This window comes from Rana temporaria, chromosome 9 (genome assembly GCF_905171775.1).
Source record: "Rana temporaria chromosome 9, aRanTem1.1, whole genome shotgun sequence".
In the NCBI taxonomy this organism is placed as follows: Eukaryota; Metazoa; Chordata; class Amphibia; order Anura; family Ranidae; genus Rana; species Rana temporaria.
Window position 1 is genome coordinate 103,059,571 of NC_053497.1, and position 20,387 is coordinate 103,079,957.

The window sequence follows — 20,387 nt, forward strand, 5'->3', positions numbered from 1 at the left end:
ATATGCCACTCACTTCAGGTCAGGATTTCCTGGGATGTGATGATGAGTAGGCGCTGGCAGCATATCATTCGGCAGCTCGGCCACTGACTGCACTGAGTGGGCGGTGCTGGCCGGATCTACACACCCTGTACAAGGCAGACAGCCAATCGCTGAAGAGGAGCAGCAGAACGGCCGAGCCATCTGATCCGATGATCGGGCCGGGGGTGAGGGAGTGTTACCTGAACCTTAGATGTAGATATTACAAATGATCTGTTAGAGGTTCATTGATATTCAGCAGCTTAATAAAAGTAACATTTGAAGACTTGTTCCCAATTGCCCCAAGTGCATCCTTCATCCTTTTGGCAAAAATAAGAAATAAAAAAATGTATAGGTCCAACGGCCTTGCCTCCTCACAGTTCTGCATACAGAGAAAGAAATTACTACATCTTTCACAGTTAATGGAAACTTAAATATACCTGTAGAGATTGGAGCTACGGGGAAAGGGAGGGACAAGAAATTTAGATCACATGGTATATAGACACACACACAAACTTAAGCAAATAAATAAATGTGGACACAGGCAGGAATAAAATGTCAGACCCATTTTATTGAATATCTGTGCAGTATAATCGATTATTCCCAATTCCCTAATATCATTCAACAGAAGCCTACATGTAATATCAGGGCCCAGTGATTATTCACAACATTTGAGAAGAGGGATAAAAGCTAGAGGGCGATTATATTATACTAGCAAAAATGAGCCTGTTCCAGAAAGGGCGTGATTGGGAATGGGATGAGGGCAAGGGGTGACCGAAAAGTGGAAGCTGGGGTGGAGGCAGCTGTTTTGGGAACATGAAGAGGCTCCTGCAGACATGGGGTGGTTAGCAAATTGTCGAGAGTAAGGATGGCAAGGATGGCTATGTATTATTGGGATGGTATAGTGGTGACAGAAAGGCAGCAAAATGGTGAGGGGGAAAGGGATGTGGAACGGGGGGGTCTGGCAGAGTGGTGTTGAGTGTGTGTGTTTGGGGGGAGAGAGGGGGTTTGAAAATGAATCTATAAAAATTTCCCCAAGTACAATTTTTTATTTTTTTATTTCACTGAAACAAACATTATCTCTAAGCAACTAAGCTAATGCCTAATTTATATATTTATTATGTTATATATTATGAAAATATATAATACTAATCATGTGACTAATTCCTATACTTAATTGTATTCCTATTAAGTTCATTTTCCAAGAGAAGTCATATGTAAAAATACAGTATACATAGATTTGAATCTTCATTTAGAGCAGGGGTAGGCAATCTCGGCCCTCCAGCTGTTTTGAAACTACAAGTCCCATGAGACATTGCAAGACCCTGACAATCACAGGCATGGAATTTGTAGTTTCAGCACAGCTGGAGGGCCGAGGTAGCCTACCCCTGATGTAGAGTTCATGCTGTTTATGGGGAGGAGCAGCAATGTAAGCACAGCAGGGGTTTTATGTAATGCTTCAGCTTCTCCATCTCAGAATGAAAGATTTCACTTAAAGTGCAAGTAAACTCTCCTATGGTTTTCAGCCAAGGAACCTGCCTCCGCCATGATGCTGCACATGTGATCAGTTTAGACACCAGCCATTGGACGGTTTGACAGTTTGGTTGAGAGCACAACCAATGGGAGTGTTACATTTCCAGGCACGTGCGGGAAATGAAACCGTTTTATGGAGGGGTTTACTTCCGCTTTCAGTACATGGAGGGTAATTTTATAAATTTGAAGTTTTGGGGGGTAATTGTGTGTGTATATATATATATGTGTATATATATATATATATATATATATACACACCGTTCAGTATGTTAAATTGTACATTTTTGCTAATGTTTATTATTTTCCTTTAGGACCTTGTGCAGAAAACTTTTTGTAATTCCCTTTTGACCTCTTCCACTTCCCGCTATGCCAAGAGCGACCAATCCTCAGACCTGTCCTAAGCTGCCCATAGATGGATCTAAATCTAGTCAGTTCAACAGGGATTGGACAAATGTTATTGATGAATGCTGGAGCGGCTGGTTTACAGAGGATTAAATCACTTTCTACACTGTTCTTCACAGATTATCAACACACATATCTATTCTCCTTCATATCTACGATCCAATCTGCCTTCTACATATCTCTGTTCTGCGGCCTTCAATTTCACATTCCAAATCCTTCAGCTAATGCAGCAATGCCCAGTCCCAAATACAGCTTTCTGACAACTCTGTGCCCTGGGCCCGCTTCCTCCTCTGTGCTTTTCTATCTCAGCTCTGCAAAACCAACCGCTGTTTATGGGAGGAGATCAGATTATCTCCCCATATTACTGAATACTATTATAGTACAAGTTAAGCTAAAAATGACAGGTCTTCCCTGGCCATCCTCCCATAATCCCCTCTCCCCTGGGAAGGTACAGCCTGTATATAAACTTTTATAGAAATTTGTGTCATTCAGAACTTTCCAATAATCAAAATAAATCTTCAACATGAATGCTTTTCTACTTTTTCAGGTTTAATCCTCTTGTAAAAAAAATATGCTAATAAAGATAGAATTAGTGTAGAATAATTATAATACTTTCCCACTTCTATAGAGGGCGCTATTACAAGTTGCACTATTCCACCTGCTCGCTCATCACAAACTAGGACATAAAATCATCCCAGCTGAAAAATACATGTAAAAATCCTCCTTATAAAATAAGCTACAATTTAATGAGGCGCTTCCATTTCATAGATTAAATTCTGTGTAAAAATAAATCCTATTCTACTTTATTTGGTAAACATTATCTAAATAATAATTTCTATTTTATTGCACTTTAAACTGTCTACAGCCACCCTCTAATATTCTAGTTCTATACTAGATGCTTTGCTTACGCAGCCTTGGTGGTGTGCGGAGTACAGTAATCCATAGCAACCATTGCCCATTTAGGCAGATTAGAAAAAGGTATGGGTTACTCAATATACAGTGTCTTTTACCTTCTAAAATAAAGTACTTCCTATATTCTCTGTACCAACTACCCACACGTAAAACAATTCACATTACAAGCCAATAAGGTATGTTTTAGATTTGGTTCCTTAACACCTACCAGATCCTGCCTGGCAGGGACGGTAAAAGTATATATGAAATCAATAGGGTTCTTCATGGCATACAGAAGCCATGTTTCAACCTCATGGATACCCATTTCCAGCTCTAGTTTTGCCTCTGAGCACTAGGCAGAGTTTCCTCACTCCGAGGAATGCAGGGTGATTCCTGGACGGAGTCGGGATTGGCACTGGCTTCAGAGTTTGAGCTAGTCACTGTAATCATTCATTTAAACATTTTTCTTCTGTTATTATGGTTTCATTAAGGAAGAAAATTTTTTTTTTCTTTAGGTGAATCGGTAGGAAAAAAACAATAAACTGATTTCTGTGGAAAATGTCACATTTTCTTCTATATGCATGCCTGATGCCCCATAAACTGGACTGACAAAGACAGATGCCAGGTTTAATGGGCTGTACTGCCAGCAGGACTTAATAGTACCTTAAAGGGCCCAAACTGAAAGAAAGATTCAAAGTACCATTTCTGAGTCCCAGCTTAATTGCTAACTGTGAAAAGCTGACAGACGGCCTTATCAATTGTTAGTTCTAACAGTAACAGGAGCAGGCAAAAGGAAAATCCCCCAGTATGTCCGGTTCTTGCCATTTACAAAGTCTAACCAGTCTGGTAAGACTGCTGTGAGTTGTTTAAAGGAAGGATCTCTGTATTACTCTTATGTAGCGTATATTCTTACTACTGGAAAATATTTATTTTAATATTTTGGAGCTTTTCCTTGCCTTGAGCTTCACGTCTTTTACTCCATAAATAGAATTTCCCCAATGTGGACATGCTATACACAGAGCTAATAATCACCACCACACATATATAATAAGCACTTTACAACACACATAAAGCAGAAAGTTATACATAGTATTTGTTGCAGTTAAGGACATCCATCTCTGTTCTTGTTTTCTGTAGGATTTCAGGAGTTTAACTGCATGAGCTTGAGCTGAGGCATCCTCTTTACACCCAATGAGCAAAAACCTGTCCCTAATATAGACTGCCATATAACTGCATATGCAACATATAATACCAGATAATGAGGTGATGAACTGTGATATGCCACAGTGCTGTTTCTTGTATGTCACCTTCTATTAAATACGTGTTACTTTCTACATATCACCAGTTGATAATATTGCAGCATCTGCTAATTGCCATTTGTAATAAGCCGCCATTGCTTGTGAACTTCTAGATGATCATCCACACCCATGTCAGGAAACTCATCCTCAGAGAAGCTGATATGAAGACAGGTGTCATTGGCAGAGGAGAAGGGGAGGGTGGCCTCCACATTCAGTGACTTAATCAATCCATTACATGGAGGCGTCTCAGGCACAATGGTTGGTGTGTCTTCCAGGTTGTCGTAACTGCTGGTGATGGAGTGGAAGGTCCCCTCATTGGATTCCTGGTGGACAAGCCTCCCCTTTATTGGGGACAGTTCACTGTTTTCAAGGCCAGGGAAATAAGAGTTTCTAAATGATGGGCTTATCTCTTCCATCTCAATGGGTGTTATAGAACAAGAAGTGATGGTGGTGAAACTGGTCAGGTTGAGGCTGGTTGGTATGGTCACATTCTCCGTAGATTCATTAACTGAGCCCGATAAGATCTTGGAGGATCTCTTTCTGGAGATTGGAGGAGGAGGAGGAATTAGCTTCGGGATGGAGTGAAGAAGCCTTTAAGACAAAGAAGCAAATTTTTGTCAGTTTCAGCTGTATTAATAATACGTTCACTCTACTCTTTGTGGAACATGCCATAAGAGAAATATGTGGGCCAAACACACCACTTGCTTGGCTGTGATGCTGATGATTTGGCTTTAATAATTTGAGCCACCCAGTAAAAGAAAATTGAGTTCTCTTCCAGAATGGTTGTTCCAAGTCACAAGTGACAAAATATTAAAGCGGTTTTCCACCCGCACATTTTTTCTTTAAAAGTCAGCAGCTACAAACACTGTAGCTGCTGACTTTTAATAAGGACACTTACCTGCCCAGGGAGCCCGTGATGTCAGCCCCCCGAGGCCGTTCCGCCAATCGGATCTGGTGCCAGCAGGGAAACAGGCATTGGAGTCTTATGGCTTCACTGCCCGTTTCCTACTGCGCATGCTCGAGTCGCGCGGCACTTTGCGAATGACCAGCTGTCTTCTGGGACACACAGGTGTTTCTTCTAGCAGTAAAAAAGGTTCACTGTTTCGAATCCTAACCATGACACCACCTGGTTTCCTCTGGATACTCTGGTTCCCTCCCAAACTTCATAGACAAGTTGGTAGGTTAATTGGATCCTGTCTAAATTGACCCTAGTATGTATATGTATGAATGTGAGTTAAGGACACTTAGGCCGCGTACACATGATCGGTCCAAACCGATGAAAACAGACTGAAGTTCAGTTTCATCGGTCCAAACCGCACCGCGTGTACGCCCCATCGGTCTGTTGTCCTTCGGTCCAAAAAAAGAGAACTTGCTTTAAAAGTAGGTACGCAAAAGCATCGGTTCAAAACCCGCGCATGCTCAGAATCAAGTCGACGCATGCTTGGAAGCATTGAACTTTGTTTTTTTCAGCACGTCGTGTGTTTTACATCACCGCGTTCTGACCCGATCGGTTTTGAAAACGATGGTGTGTACGCACAGACCATCAGTCTGCTTCAGCGGTGAACCGATGAAAACGGTCCGTCGGACCATTCTCATCAGATGGACTGATCGTGTGTACACGGCCTCAGATTGTAAGCTCCTTAGGGGAAGGACTGATGTGAATGTAATATATGTTAATCGCTGCGTAAATTGACGGCGCTTTAAAAGTACCTGAAATAATAATTATAGTAATTTGTAAGATATCTTAGTCTTGAAGCTTTTTAAAGCAGGAATAACTCAATGCTACAACATATAAAAACAAAACAAAAAGTGCAATAAAATAGAATGTATTTAATTAAAAAAAAAAAACTATAAAATACACTCACAAGTTTTGCAGAAGCGCAAGCATTTCAGCAGCCTATACAGAGTAAAACCTAATTATGGCAAGTGGAAACAGCCCCACCTTGGCAAGTAATGTGTAGCTCATCAGCTGAAGCTCTCCCAAGTACTCTGGCTAATGTCATCAGTTGTGGTGCCCTGGTGGCTGGAAGTACCCAGGCTAGCACCTTCAAAACATTTTTGCCAACAAAAAAATTGAATATTATGAAAAGACTTGTGCCATATATCCTTATATAAACAGAACCTATAATCATAAAAGAGTTTTTTTCCCATCACCTTCCAGGATGGCACACCTGAGAGATGAGGGATCCTCCCTACAGGAAACACAATCAATTGACAGCTTGTTATAAGTCCCCACCCTTCCCCTTGATCCCCAGTATTGATTGTGTTTCTCCCGAACACAGCGACATGTTTATTTTGTTTTAAGACCAAATGACCGGGGAGGGTCTGATGGTACCCCTGTGGAGACAAGTTTTAGGGAGGCCGAGGAGGGCTGAACTAACCTGTAGGCTTTGTCCTTCTCACAGGTCGCCCCAAGTGTGCACAGCGCTCTGGCCGAAAATTACAGCTTGTTCAGCCTCAGCCTATAAAAAGGTGTCTCATTAACAAGGTGTCACACAAACATCTCATGATGAGTAAAAGCAAAAAGCTCCCTCAAGACCTTCGCAACCTTGTGTTGCAAAACATACTGATGGCATTGGTTACAGAAGATTTTCTAAACGTCTGAATGTTCCAGCACTGTTGGGGCCACAACATTTCAGAAGCGGAAAGAAAATCATTTCACTATAAAGCAGTCACAACCAGATTTCTGACAGAGGAGTGAAAAGAACCATCAGAAGAGTTGTCAAAGAGCCAAGGACCACTTGTGGTAGAGCTTCAGAAAGATTTGGAATTAGCAGGTACAATTGCTTAAAAGAAAACGAAAAGTAATGCACTCAACTGGCATGGCCTGTATGCACGCTCACCACGCAAGACTCCATTACTGAAGAAAAAGCATGTTGAAGCTCGTTTTAAGTTTGCTGCACAACATGAGAATATATTTGGCACCAGTGGGGGGGAGTACAACGAGCGGAAGTTCCACTTTTGGGTGGAACTCAGCTTTAAGGTCATGTGCCTGTGTTCTTGATCTTGCTTCCCATTAAAATAAACTGCCCTCCAGAACCTTATTCACAACCTTAATGTATTTAAAGGCTTCAATCATGTCTCCCCCTTCTATCAGACTGTATATATTAGACTCCTCAAGTCTCGCCTGATAGGTTTTCTACCTTAGACCTGTTTATGTTCACATGGACATAAGCTTTGATCTAAAGCCTATGTCCATGTGAACATTAACAATATAGTATCCTACTATTGTCTCCAATGAGAAATGTTCTGGGCTGGTTCTGAACTGAGCTCCCTTCCACACAGTAGGATATAGAGTAAATGATACAAAAATAGTTCTATGCACAGCGAAGCAACCCTCAGCAACCAAATAAGGTAAAGACGATTTATGATTGGTCATCTGCTAATGCACTTTAGCACATCATTGCTTTTTGTTATTAAACAAAAGCCCACAGTTTCTCTAAGCTAATTGGAAGCTGCTGTGATGACATCACACAGGGTACATGAAACTGTAGTGCATAATTGGTGCTCATTTTTACTTACTTGTCTTCTTCAGTTTGGTCTGCAGTGACCTCTGACCCCTCCACCTTCCGACTGACCACCTCCTTCTCATCGGTACCCATTGTGGGGTCATGTTCCTTCTTCAGATTGATAAGATTGAGGTAAGAATCACCCATGTTGTTTACATTCATGGCATACGTGGTGGCAGTGTTGTTTTGCAACGGGGCTGGTGTGGAGGTGGCGGGAAGGTTTATTTCCAGGCTGTACAGGTTCTTGAGGTTCAGTGAAAGCGACTGGGCAATGGCCAAATTATGCAATGAGTGATTATTGCCTGTGAGAGACAAAAAAAAATTAAAATATAAACCTTAATTAATTCAAGTAGCTCATAAACTCAGGAGCTAGGCGCTGGGGCTGCTGTCTTCTGGCAGCATCCGAACGGCTAGCCTCTGTTGTCTGTATGTCTTATAACAACATTTCCCTTTTACCAACATCCATATGGCCCTATCCTTCAGATCGAGAGCTCTTGTGAACAGTCCCTGCCTTTGTGTTATTCCTTTACCATTTTGTAATTGTATAGACATTTGTTCATTTATTAAAAGAGAAAATAATATTTTGAAAGAATGGCGTATAATGTATGCGACACATGGGAAAGAGTGTAAACATCCAGCAAACACTGCAACTGTGCTAAACCACTCAGTTCATCTTAATTGGAGGTCTCTATAACCCACTGCATCCAAATTTCTGAGACAGTCTCATGGAGGGGGTGGGTGATGTGCTTAGTAACCAATCAGCTTCCAGGTTGTCAAAGCTTAATTGAACAAATTGATTGATTATTATGCAAAGCTGTACCAGATTCTGTGTGCCCCAGTTTTAGTAAATTGTCCCCAGTGTGTTCTCTTACTTCTCAGATTCAGCCCTGGTTCACACTGAGCTGCAGGAATGAAGCCATGAGAGTTCAGCTTTCACTCCCGCATGTCAGTCCCTATTTCGTTGGCGATTTCACAGAGACATCTGTGTGGGTTTCTGCACAGATTTCAAAGAAAATCGCACCCCAAAAATCGCAAAAAGTAGTACAGAAACCACTTTCTAAAATCGGGGCGGTGCTGCAAATGCAGTGGTGCCATTGTTGGCAATTGCTGCAGATTTGACATGTCGAAACACACCAATGTGAACCAGGGCTTAGTCTTCCAAGACCGAGGTGATTGTTAGCTGTGAGGAACATTTAAGAATGGACAATTCAATACATAAAATAACCTGCAGTGGCTGTGGGTTTCCCAGATCGGCAGATCACAGACATAAAAAAAACGCAAATCTCGGCAAAATCATGGTAAAAACATGGTACTTGCGTTTTGGATGCGGGCCTCGACCCTTTCCAAAAACGCAGAGGCACAAAAAAGCATTAATGTGAACATGTTCCATAGGAAACCATGTTAAAAAATGTCCCTGCATTTCTGCAAAATGCATCAAAAAACGCATTAGTGTGAATGGAGCCTTACGGAATGTATTTAAAAAAGATTTTCCAACTTCAAATTTCTGCTCTCTGGAAGTGACAAGTATGGGGCATCAAATAAGTGCAAGCCTGCCTGCATGACCATAGCCATCATTCGCAGGGCCAGGACAGGGGGTGAGAAGACAGGGCATGTGACCTGGGCATAGTGGCGCTATGCAGACAAGAGGCACTGGGCCAATGAGCGCTCTGCTCTCCAGCCACCTAAATGACAAGAGCTACGTTCGCGTCACCTCTCTCATTCAGAACCAAGCACAGCGCAGGGCTGTGATAGCTGCTGGAGGAAGCATTCTGCTCTATCTTCTAGAGCTGCACGATTCTGGCCAAAATGAGAATCACGATTTTTTTGCTTAGAATAAAGATCACGATTCTCGCAGCGTAAAATCTTTCACATTATACAAAAAAATTTGGGCTAACTTTACCAGTTAGTTTTTTTTATTCATTAAAGTAATTTGAAAGAGCGCTGCGCAAATACAGTGCGACATAAAATATTGAAACAACCACTACTTTATTCTCTAGGGTCTCTACTAAAATATATATATAATGTTTGGGGGTTTTAAGTTATTTTCTAGCAAAAAAAAAACAACAGCTCTGGGGACCCTGGCGTAAGGGGGGTTTCCCACTAATGATCGAATGCTGGCGGGACTGGCTACCGATCATGTGACCACTGTGACAGTCAATCACATTGGTCCTGTGATCAGCTGATCGATCCGGCCCCTGGTGTTCAAGAACCTTTTAGGTTGGGTTCACACCAGTCAGGCATAACGATAGTGTAAACTAGCCCTTAGTGTCACCTGTTGCCACTTGGGGTGCAATTTGGCATCTTCACCCTGAGCACTGAGCCATGTTCCGCCACTGATCATTCAACGTATTAAACTCCTCCTCTTGTCCAACATTACACTCTGCTGACCCTTACCAGAAAACTTTAGGTCGGATTTAATTTCCAACTCCTTCAGTTGTTTCACCAACAGCGCGATGTGCTGTAACAAGTCACGATTGGTCAGTAGCAGCTGGCGAACTCGGGCCTGAGATTCAATATGTGCAACGGTCTCTGCTGCAAGCTGGTCCTTCAGGAGCTGCACCTGAAATTCACAAAGAGAACTATGAATAATTTAAATCTAGAAGGTCTGACAAGAAAGAGGGGAGAAGATCCCACAAAACGTAATTAATATAGGCGTTTACAGTTCATGCCATTCTTACACCCTTAAGTCTTCTCTTTCCCCAAATTTTATTCACTTTAATTCTATTTCTTACCATACAACTCTTTAAATGTACAGCACAGTCACTTCAACTAGAGCCAGAAAAAACATAAGAATCTTGTGGAAATTATTAATTTGGGCTTCAAGAATTTTAGTGCTGAAATATTCTCTGGGTGGTCACTAAGGCTGGCCATACATTATACATACACTATTCTTATTCAATATGCCTTTAGATTTACCAAAACCTTCTAATACGAGATCAAACCTAAACACCTTCTATTTGTATGCAACCAGGAAGGCCCTTTCAGGGACGCTGTAGTTGCACTTGCGACTGGGCCCTGCCGTTCTGCCAATAGGGGGCCCCAAGACCCAGCATCTCCCCCTGCACCTCTGGCGTTTAGTTTGGGATGCAGTGGGGGGAATGGGAGGTGGCGATCGGCAGCTCTATGGTGCTCGTGGGATCTCCCTGAGGCTAGTATTTCTCCTCCAGAGTGTATACAGTGGAGAGGGGAGGGGCCTCTGACCGGGCAGCTACAAGTTTCACTCTTCAGTGTACAAGTAAGTTGCTTTGCTTGTACACTGTTGCCGATAGCTGCCCGGGTCAGAGGCCCCTCCCCTCTCCACTGTACAGAGTCAGGAAGAGAACTACAAGCCCCAGGGAGATCCCCCTGTCCACAGGCACCATAGAGCCGACGATCGCCGCCTCCCACCTCCCCCTGTGCTGGGGGTTAGAAGTGCACAGCCAGCCAGGTACAGGGGAACCCTGCTGTATGGGTGGGGGCTCTCTGATAACCCTGGTGAAAGGGGGGGGCTCTCTGGGGACAGTGGTGAAAGGGGGGGCTCTCTGGGGACCCTGGTGAAAGGGGGGCTCTCTGGGGACCCTGATCTAAGGGGGATGACTTTCTTTACTTGCTACACTGCTATGGGCTCTAGCCCGCTATGCCCATGGGGGGGGGTCCTTCATGGTTTCTTGCATCGGGGGCCCTGAAGATTCTAGTCACGCCTCTAGCCCTTGCACTACATAATTTAAGGTAAAAGAAAATTGGCCAGCCTAAGGTCCTGAACAAATGTAGTAGTACACAGATTATCCTGATTGTTTCAAGGAAACGTGTTAAGGCTGGTTTCACACTGGTGAGGTGCGAATTCCAGCTCTGTTATCTCTGCAAAGAGATAAGAGAGCTGTCCAGCAGATCATCTCCATTTTAGCTGCGAATTTGGAGACCTGGGAGAGGGGAAGTGTACTGAGGAGAAGGAGAGAAATCCTGATGAGAACTAAAACACATCTGCGAATCAGATCTGTGCCCATAGAAGCAAATGGGCCTGAATTCGCACCTGAGCCGCACCGCAATGCCTAGAAAACGCACACATATTTTGGGCAATGCGCAGTGCAAATGCATCGCACAAATGTGAACCAGCCTCATTAAAATCAATGTATTTTATAATGTTATGCGAATTGGATGCGGTTTAAGCCGCACTCAATTTGCATAGGTGTGAACCCGACCTAAAAGAATACCCCTGCTGAAAATGCAGTACTCTGCCTGGCTGTCACTGATTCAAAGGATATGGTACTTGTTGGGATGCTGTCGAATAAAAGGCAGATAATTAATTCAGCTAACTGCCTGGCTGACTAGACAATTAGCATCTTCAACAGATCAGCAACGTCTGCCTCTGTATTTGTCTCAGTACAAGGTTTCCAAAGGTCCCAATCACACCAGGCAGCAAAAAAAAAGGAGGTTGAGGCATGTTTCTTTATTTTATTTAATGTCACTCGGCTGTATGTCTAAAACCAGACAATGGCCCTCCTGAGAGCCCCATACACATTCTTGCTGCAAGGAAAAAAAAAAAATAGGGCATGTCGCATCTGGCAGGCGATACCACCTGCCCCATGCTCCACACAGGTGAATGGGAACTGCCTTGCAACCACAATCAATGTATGCAGTTGCAGCCCCATGAGGAGAGATTTCATTGTGAATTTCCCCTTGGGGAAATTGGGCTTGTGGAAGTTGGCATATTCCCTCCCAATTACATGTTAGCCATGGGCCAGTGACTGCTGACAGCACAATCCGCCATGGATCGCGAGTCGCAAGCTAGGCCCAGGTGAAATAGGCCTAACTGGTGACTGGGTGGTAATTTGGTAAACGTGGCAAACACCTCCCAGCATGAACCCATAGCTCCCATATTAGTTGGCATGAAGGGGGAAACAAGTAGGTTTTACATAGTGATTTAGGAGAATGACAATAAAAACAGCCCCTGTCCACAGACTACAAAACAGCACAACATGCAATATGTGATCACTGGCTTGGCAAAGTTGACAAAGGATAAGGGAAGACAATTTCCCTCACCATTATCTCTACTGGCGCTTTCAGAGGAGACATGTATAGCATACAGAGACTGGAGAGATGTACACAGCACCAGGTCAAACCTGCCTGCCATGAGGGATTCTAAATATTTGTGCGGTTGAATTATTGATTCCTGGCTCTGACCCATCTATGATAGAACTTTCTCCTCATTTTTGTCTCACCCAACACAACCATCTCCTTGTATGCAGCCAATTCTGAACACTGCAGTAAAAGCAGAGCATCAGCAGGGGGAGACAGTGCTCACAAACTGATCAATGTCACAGAACAGCTATGAGACATACCTGTACATACTGAATACCTGAAGTTGTATCATATACTATATGCTGGAGGTACATGTGACCTGCCAATAGGAGAGCTGCCAAATTCCAATCCTCTATAAATAGTTAAGGGAAATATACCTTCAGTGCAGTTAAATAAGCAAATTTATTGAACGGACGTCTCATTAGCTAGCAAGAACTGGATTTTTGTACTTACTTTTAACCTATTTTTTGTAGGTCATTGAGGGACACAGGAATTAAGAGCCTTATACTGCCACCTACAGGATGATTTGGACACTAGCAAAAAAAAAAAAAAGTATAGAATAACCTATCCTATTCCCAGAATGCCTTAGCACGCCTAACCCCTCCGACAGAGGGGTGTGAACTACAAGAAACTGATTTTACAGTGTATACAAAAATCGAATTTTCTCAAGTGTTCATTGAGGGACACAGGAATTCATAGACAGTTGGGATGTTGAAAAGCAATCCAAATAAGGATGGAAAACAGAAAAATAACTAACAGTCCCACAAAAACCATATACCAGGTAACTGCCTGCAGCTCAAATCACTGCCTGAAGCACTGTATGCCTGAAATTTGCAACAGAAGAGACCTGAACATCCACTGTGTACAATTTTGAGATCATGCAAACAGAAGACCAGGTGGCAAATCTGGGAAACAGTTGCTTGATGTCAAAAAGTCCAAGAAGAACTCACAGATCTAGTAGGGTTTCCTAACAGGAAAAGGTGAAACCATATGCTTTGAACCATAAGCCTTTATAATGGTTTGTCTAAGACCCCTTTCACACTAAAGCGTTTTTACAGCGTTTTAGTGTATTAAAACACTCAAACACTCTTCATGCATCTCAATGGACCCTTTCACACAGAGTCCTGCAAGCAGCATCTGTGGGGCGCTGAAAAAAACGCTCCAAAAATGCCCCTCTCCATTGAAATGAATTGAAAGCGCTGTAAAAACGCCTTACCCTTTGACACTGAGGCACTGCAAAAACGCCCTAAAACGTTAGGGCCTTAGCGGTGCTTTACCAGCACATTGGGATTGCAGGTGAGGCTTCGCTCAAATAACGCTTGAAAAATGCCCCAGTCTGAAAGGGGCCTAAGCTACTGGCAGATGGTGAAACAAAACAAGAAGCAGGTTCCCACTTATGGGGCCCCTTATGAATAGCAAAGAGTTAGTCTTTCTAATGTAAGCAGTGTCTGCAAAGTAGACATGCCCTACATCCATGCAATGGAGGGAGATCTCCTTGGTAAACTGGAGCCAGGCAGGAGGATAGAAGAACAATAACCTGGTTGATGGGAAAGGTCGAAACTACCTTAGGAAGGAAGAAAGTTCTGGAGCCCCAACACCACCTTGTCTTTGCACAAGACCAAAAAGGGTTAAAAAGGACAAATCCTCCGGCTCATACTCCAGCCTTGCAGTGGTGATAGCAACAAAGAATGCAACGTTGTGGATAAAAGTGGAGAGGGAATATCCCCGATAGGTTCAAAGAGTGGTTTTTGATGCACTGACAGATTCAGATTTAGATCCTACAGAGTCACATAGAGGGAGCCACCCTGTACAAATATTAATAGGCGGTTAGCATTCTCCGATACAAGATTGCAAGTGCCAAAATAAGTCCCTTAATTGTACTCAAGGTTAAATGTTAATTTAGGTCCATTTGCAACAAAGCCAGGATTCATCCCGAGAAGAATTTCTTTGGGTGAATGTCTTCACACAAAGTGTAGTACGCCCTTCATGTGTGATGGCAGATCTTACAGGAAGAATACATCCTAGCCTTTAGCATTATGGGAATCATCAAGTCAGAAATCCCACTGGTTCTTGGGACCTGATCTTTAATAGTCATGTTAAAGCCAGCGACCGTAAGGCAGGTTGGTAAACCGATTCCTGGGAGAGAAGACCTATACAATCTGGAAGAGCCTATGGAACAACTACCAGAAATCTGATCAGGTTCTAAAACATCTACAGGTGTAGGGACCATTCCCTTGGGCCAAGGTGCTGTTGGGGTAGTCTACATACCAATTGTCCATGCCTGAGATATACCTGATGAACAAGGCTGGAATGTGAATCTCTGCCCAGAACAGGATCCTTTCTACATTTCTTGCCGTGGCATGACTTCTGATTCCTTCTTGATGGGGTTGTCCAGCATTGCAGAGAGAACCGAATGACCCAAAGTTTTCAAATGTTCATCAGGAGATGATATGATGTTGTTTCAAAGGGGTCCTGAGTAGAATTGGGCAAATGGGACTGCTTTGAAGGAGGCTACTATTATTCCCAGAACTCTCATGCAAAAGCAAAATGTGGCGGCTGATTTTGTTTTTCTGTTTTTAGGCTTTTTTTCCCCCTCTATTTTCACCTGATGATGTGGCCACTGGCCAGTAACACACCTCCTGTATTAGAGTGCCCCCACTCCGGATGAAAGAGCACAGGGGCACAACAGACAGCAGCATTGTAAGTCTGGGGAGAAGGTTGTGTTAGATAGACTAGCAGATTCAGATGCACTAACAAATTGAAACAGAACTCCAGTTTACACTGTAGTCACTCTTGACTGATACATTTGCAGCAGAGCTTGTTCTGTTGGAAAAACAACAGACTGTTGGATAACTTATTACAACTTGTATAACACAAGATTTGTACCCGATTATCATATTCACTCAATAAAATACTTTGACAAGGAAAAACAACAGACTAATGCTGCGTACACATGGTCGGAATTTCATCATTTTGCTGATCAAGTAAATACTGTATTTATTGGTGTATAACACTCACTTTTTCACCCGTAAAATAGGTTGCAAATAGTATGTGCGTGTTATAAGGCGATACTCCAATTTGGGCTGCCTCGGAGAGAGAACAGGGAGGGGGCGGGACGAGTGCCGACAGATTACATACAGCGAGAATCTCCTGTTTACTAAGTGGCCTATGTAATAGGAAGTCCTGTCTCCTGGGTCGGCATTGGACCAGTGTTATGTCTATCATAGAAGCCGGTCCAGGAGGCGGGACTTTGTATTAAAGAGGCCGCCGAGTAAACAGGTGATTCTCGCTGTATGTAATCTGACGGCGCTCATCCCAATCTCCTCCTCCCTGAGATAAGCGTTCATCAGGCTGCATTCATGGCAATGGTGAGGCTGCAGATGGGCATTGGTCAAGCTGCATTGATGGGAAATTGTGAAGCTGCAGATGGGCAATTTTGAGGCTGCAAATGGGCATCGATCAGGCTGCATTGTTGGGCACTGACCCTTATTTTGCTTCAAAGTTCTATATTTAAAATTTTAGTTTTTTTCCTGAAACTTCACTCTTAAAATGAAGGTGCGTGTTATATTCCGATAAATACGGTATATATTGTTGTTTAAGAAGTGAGCTTGTGTTGAAATCAAAACCAGAAATAAGGAACTTGCTTGTTGGTCATGAGTTTTTGTTTGGAGTTTTTAGGTGACATAATGAGTTTGCTTAGATAGATACAAAGATGTATAGTTAATTATATGACATTATGATTGGTTGAATGCATCATGTTATAGGAAATATGCAATTTGAACATGTACCCCTTATTGGAGGAAAATGGTTGGTAACGCCCATCTTTCATTCACATTTAAAAGAGAAGTCTGTGTTTTTTTTTTTTCTATTTATACTTACCTCAGTGGATGCAGCATTAGACTGATGCTGCATCTGTCCCCCGGCACCTCTGCACTGAGAACCGAGCCACCGAACAGCGCCGATGGCTCGGTTCTCACTCCTCCTCGAGTAGAGCGATGCTGGCTGTCAGTCAGCATCGCTTCTGCTCTACTTCTCAGCGCTCATTGGAGCGCTGAGCAGTGGAGGGGTGGGGAGCAGCCATCTCAGCGGCTCACTGAGATGCTGAGACTGCCATCTATTAGGGCAGCTGGCAGACCTAGGCTTGGAAGTCAAGATGACGCGATGCCCTGACTGATGGCAGTGACGTCAGCGGAGAGCGAACTTCAGACCGCTCTCCACTGAAAACGAGCCACAGGAGTGCAATTAATTTTGCACCAATAGGAGAAGCCCAGTCTAAAATGCTTAGACTGGACTCCTTTAACACCCTATCTGAGACATAATAAAGCGGAACGGTGTATTGTAGATCAACCTGTGTTGTATCAATCATTTATATACATTGTCCTCTATGCATAGAGATATTTGGGTATGAGAGCAATGGAATCGGCCAACGATGAGGTAATTGTAATTTGATAATAAAGATAATAGTCAGGACTAGTGGTTAAAGGTAATGGTGAGCCTTACAAACATAATGTATTCACTTCCATTAAACTAAACAAAAATGCTGATTTATCATATGGAAAAAGTAGGTGCACGCCTACATTTACCACCACTTTATATCCATGAAATTAGAAACTGTTGTTTTAGATTAGGTGCAATTGATTAGAACCACCTTAGAGAGAGTATGCAGGTGGAACCTGTCTCACCTTAACCTCAAGCATCTATGGTCCAGTGTTCTTTGCTGTTGACATGTGTGGTTTAATCATGGCAAGATCAAATAGAGCTCTATAAAGCCCTCAGAAAGAAGGTTGTGGGTGCCGACTAGTCTGACAGGGTATTTAAAAAGGTTCCCAAATGATTTGAAATCAATCAGTCCAGGAAAATAATCTAATGCTATATATATATTACAAACAACCACTGATTTGTCCAGGACTGGCCTGCCCAGCAAATTCAACCAAAGAGCTGATTCTTTTTTGATGTTAAAAAAAAAAAAAAAAAAAAAAACCCACAATCTCATCACAGGTAACTCTTGCAACAGTTGGGATCAAAATGCATGCATCTACAATCAGAAAGAGATTGCACCAATTTAGTCTGCATGACAGGTATTGTTAAGAAAAGGCCATTGCTGTGCCCATTCTGAAGGGTCTGTTTCCAGAAAACAAATGTTCCTGATGAAGCAGTAACATTCAGAGTGGCATTTATTGGATGAGCAGTGGGAGTTATTGGATGGGGAGATAACTCTTTCAGGAGGTACTCAAGGCAATCAAACAGGCTGAGCCAGCTAAGGCTCCGGGCCCGGATGGGTTTTCTTTAGAGCTGCACGATTCTGAGAAAAATGAGAATCACAATTCTTTTGCTTAGAATGAAGATCATGATTCTCAAAAACGTTTTTATTTGACTGTGGTAATATTCATAATGTATAAAAAACCTCATAAAGACCTAAGTGAGGTGGGCAATTATAGGCCTATCTCACTAATTAATTGTGACTTCAAATTACTGGCAAAAATATATGCTACTCGATTTAACCAGTTTATAGCAAACTATATTCATGTAGAGCAGGCTGGTTTTTATACCAGGCGAAGAAAGAGAGCGGAGGGCGCACCAACCTCGTGTGATACTGATAAAAAATATTTATTCCAATAATAAAATCAATGGTTATACTCACAAAATTGGAGTTAAAAACAGGCTTCAAAAGTGAGTACAGCAGATGTCCAGCACCGTCAGTGGAACACGAATAATCGTTTGAACCAATCGGTAGATGTAAAAGCTGACGCGTTTCGGGGGCGTACCCCTTTCCTCAGAGCTAACGTGGTCTGCAGTGCTCCCTCGCCGTGGTGATTATGGGACTATATATACACACACACACACACACTCATATGCACAGAAATACACGCCCACATAAGTGGGCAGGCAGGCCTATGTTGATAGGTTCATGTCAGGGTGTAATCCTCCCAGGTAGGAGGGGGGCGTTTTTTCAAGGACCACACCTCTATATCCTCAGAGTACCAGTCCCTTAAATGAGGGTGGTCTCAGAGCAGTAATACAGTATATATTGTGTTTTTTGGAACTGTCATTGCAAATGTATACTGACTCCCATCTTTAGCTAACAGTGCATATTTATTTGTTTAGTTAGTTACTAAATTACAGGCCGAGTGTGTGGAGGAAGGAGTGCTCATATGCTTTACCCCTGTGTGGAGGAACGATAGGGACTTACCTGACTGTCCCTTTGTGCTTATCTCCACTGGATCAATGTACATGCTCCACGTGAGTCTGCTGGAACGCACGCCAGCCATATAGGACAGCAGTGCGTTCCAGCAATTGATGCGCGCGCGCGCCGTACTGTTCGCGGCGCGCGTGCCGTACTGCGCGCGCCGCAATCGCGATGTACCGCGCGCCGCGCACTGTGTCGGTGAATCGTCTCCCTATGCGCAGAGCGGAGACTAACTGCTCCAAGCTCTGCAGTACAGGGACTGTGACGTCACTGCGACTCTATGGTAGCATTTTACCATGGAAGATGGACCTCAATGTCTGCCCTCTAGTGGTGGAGGGTGCAAAGGACACTTAAACTCCATGATAGTGAGATCCTGAAGGGAAATTACCTCGATGTCCACCCTCTAGTGGTTGGAGGGTGGAAAAGTAACATTAAAAACACATTAATTTTCCAGGTGAGTGCTTTTAGCCTAACTCCACAGAAAATTGGATGGGGCTGCGTGCAAAGGGAAATACAGTTATAGCACTGTATCAATAGTGATGTGCATAACTGTGCCCATGTATAGACACCCACATCTCACAAAGTGGCTAACATAGGGGGGACTGCAGACCATCGAGACATCTACATATTAACAAGATGCAACATACAAATAAATAGTGACAAAAATCCCTCAATGATGTTACATTAGTGCCCAACATGGTGTTTGCTATTTTGTATCTATAGCTACTATAATTGAAATTATTTTACATACTATGGTGTTATATAACTTAATGTATCTATCTACTCATACTAATATATTAATGTTAAATTAAGTTTATGATGTATAATCATATGCATCAGAAACGAAAGGGGGAAGAAGCCCTAGTGATGGGGGAGGGGGACAAAAAAGGCAGGAAGGATGTAGTGTGATAATAGGTGGACTTGAATCAGGTCGACCTCTTTCGTTATTATCACAATGGTGTACAGATACTCATGTCACAGTGTGCAGTTCGATCTCTTCATTTAACCCATTCGGGACCATACTGCCCAGGGTGAAGATCCAGTAGGCCTCTCTTTTACAGAGGATCTGGTATTTCTTCCCACTGTCCAAACCGTTTTGGATGGCTTCTATGCCAAACACTTTTAGGCCCTCCACTTCACTACCATGGGCTTCTTTAAAGTGTTTTGGTATAGAGCCTTTGTCTTTTTTAGTTAGAATACTACTCCTGTGCTCGTTCATCCTAGTTCTTAATTGACGTGATGTACGTCCCACATATAGTAGGCCACATGGGCATATAATGCCGTATATCACAAAGGCAATTCCGCAATTGATGAACTGTTTAATCATGTGGCATCTTCCATCCACCCCGATGACATCTTTTTTCCTTTGTTGCATATGTGTGCAATTGCCACAGGAGTTTACACCACATTTGTAGCTTCCTTTTTGATCAAAGATTGTGGTCCAGGGACTTTCCAATCCTTTGTTTTTGTTGATGTTGATGTTTTTCTTTTTCT

General features: G+C 42.9%; 1 protein-coding gene across 1 annotated transcript in view; it reads right to left on the reverse strand.

The window, feature by feature from the left end:
• Positions 1-4,133: 4,133 nt before the first annotated feature.
• LOC120913799 (carboxyl-terminal PDZ ligand of neuronal nitric oxide synthase protein-like) overlaps positions 4,134-20,387 on the reverse strand; it is a 165,801-nt gene continuing 149,547 nt past the window's right edge. The window contains exons 9-11 of the mRNA XM_040324020.1: positions 10,043-10,208; positions 7,662-7,950; positions 4,134-4,730 (exon numbers count right to left, since the gene is read on the reverse strand). Of these exons, the coding sequence (XP_040179954.1) occupies positions 4,208-4,730; positions 7,662-7,950; positions 10,043-10,208 (978 nt within the window). The 3' untranslated portion in view covers positions 4,134-4,207. The remainder of the gene's footprint in view (positions 4,731-7,661; positions 7,951-10,042; positions 10,209-20,387) is intronic.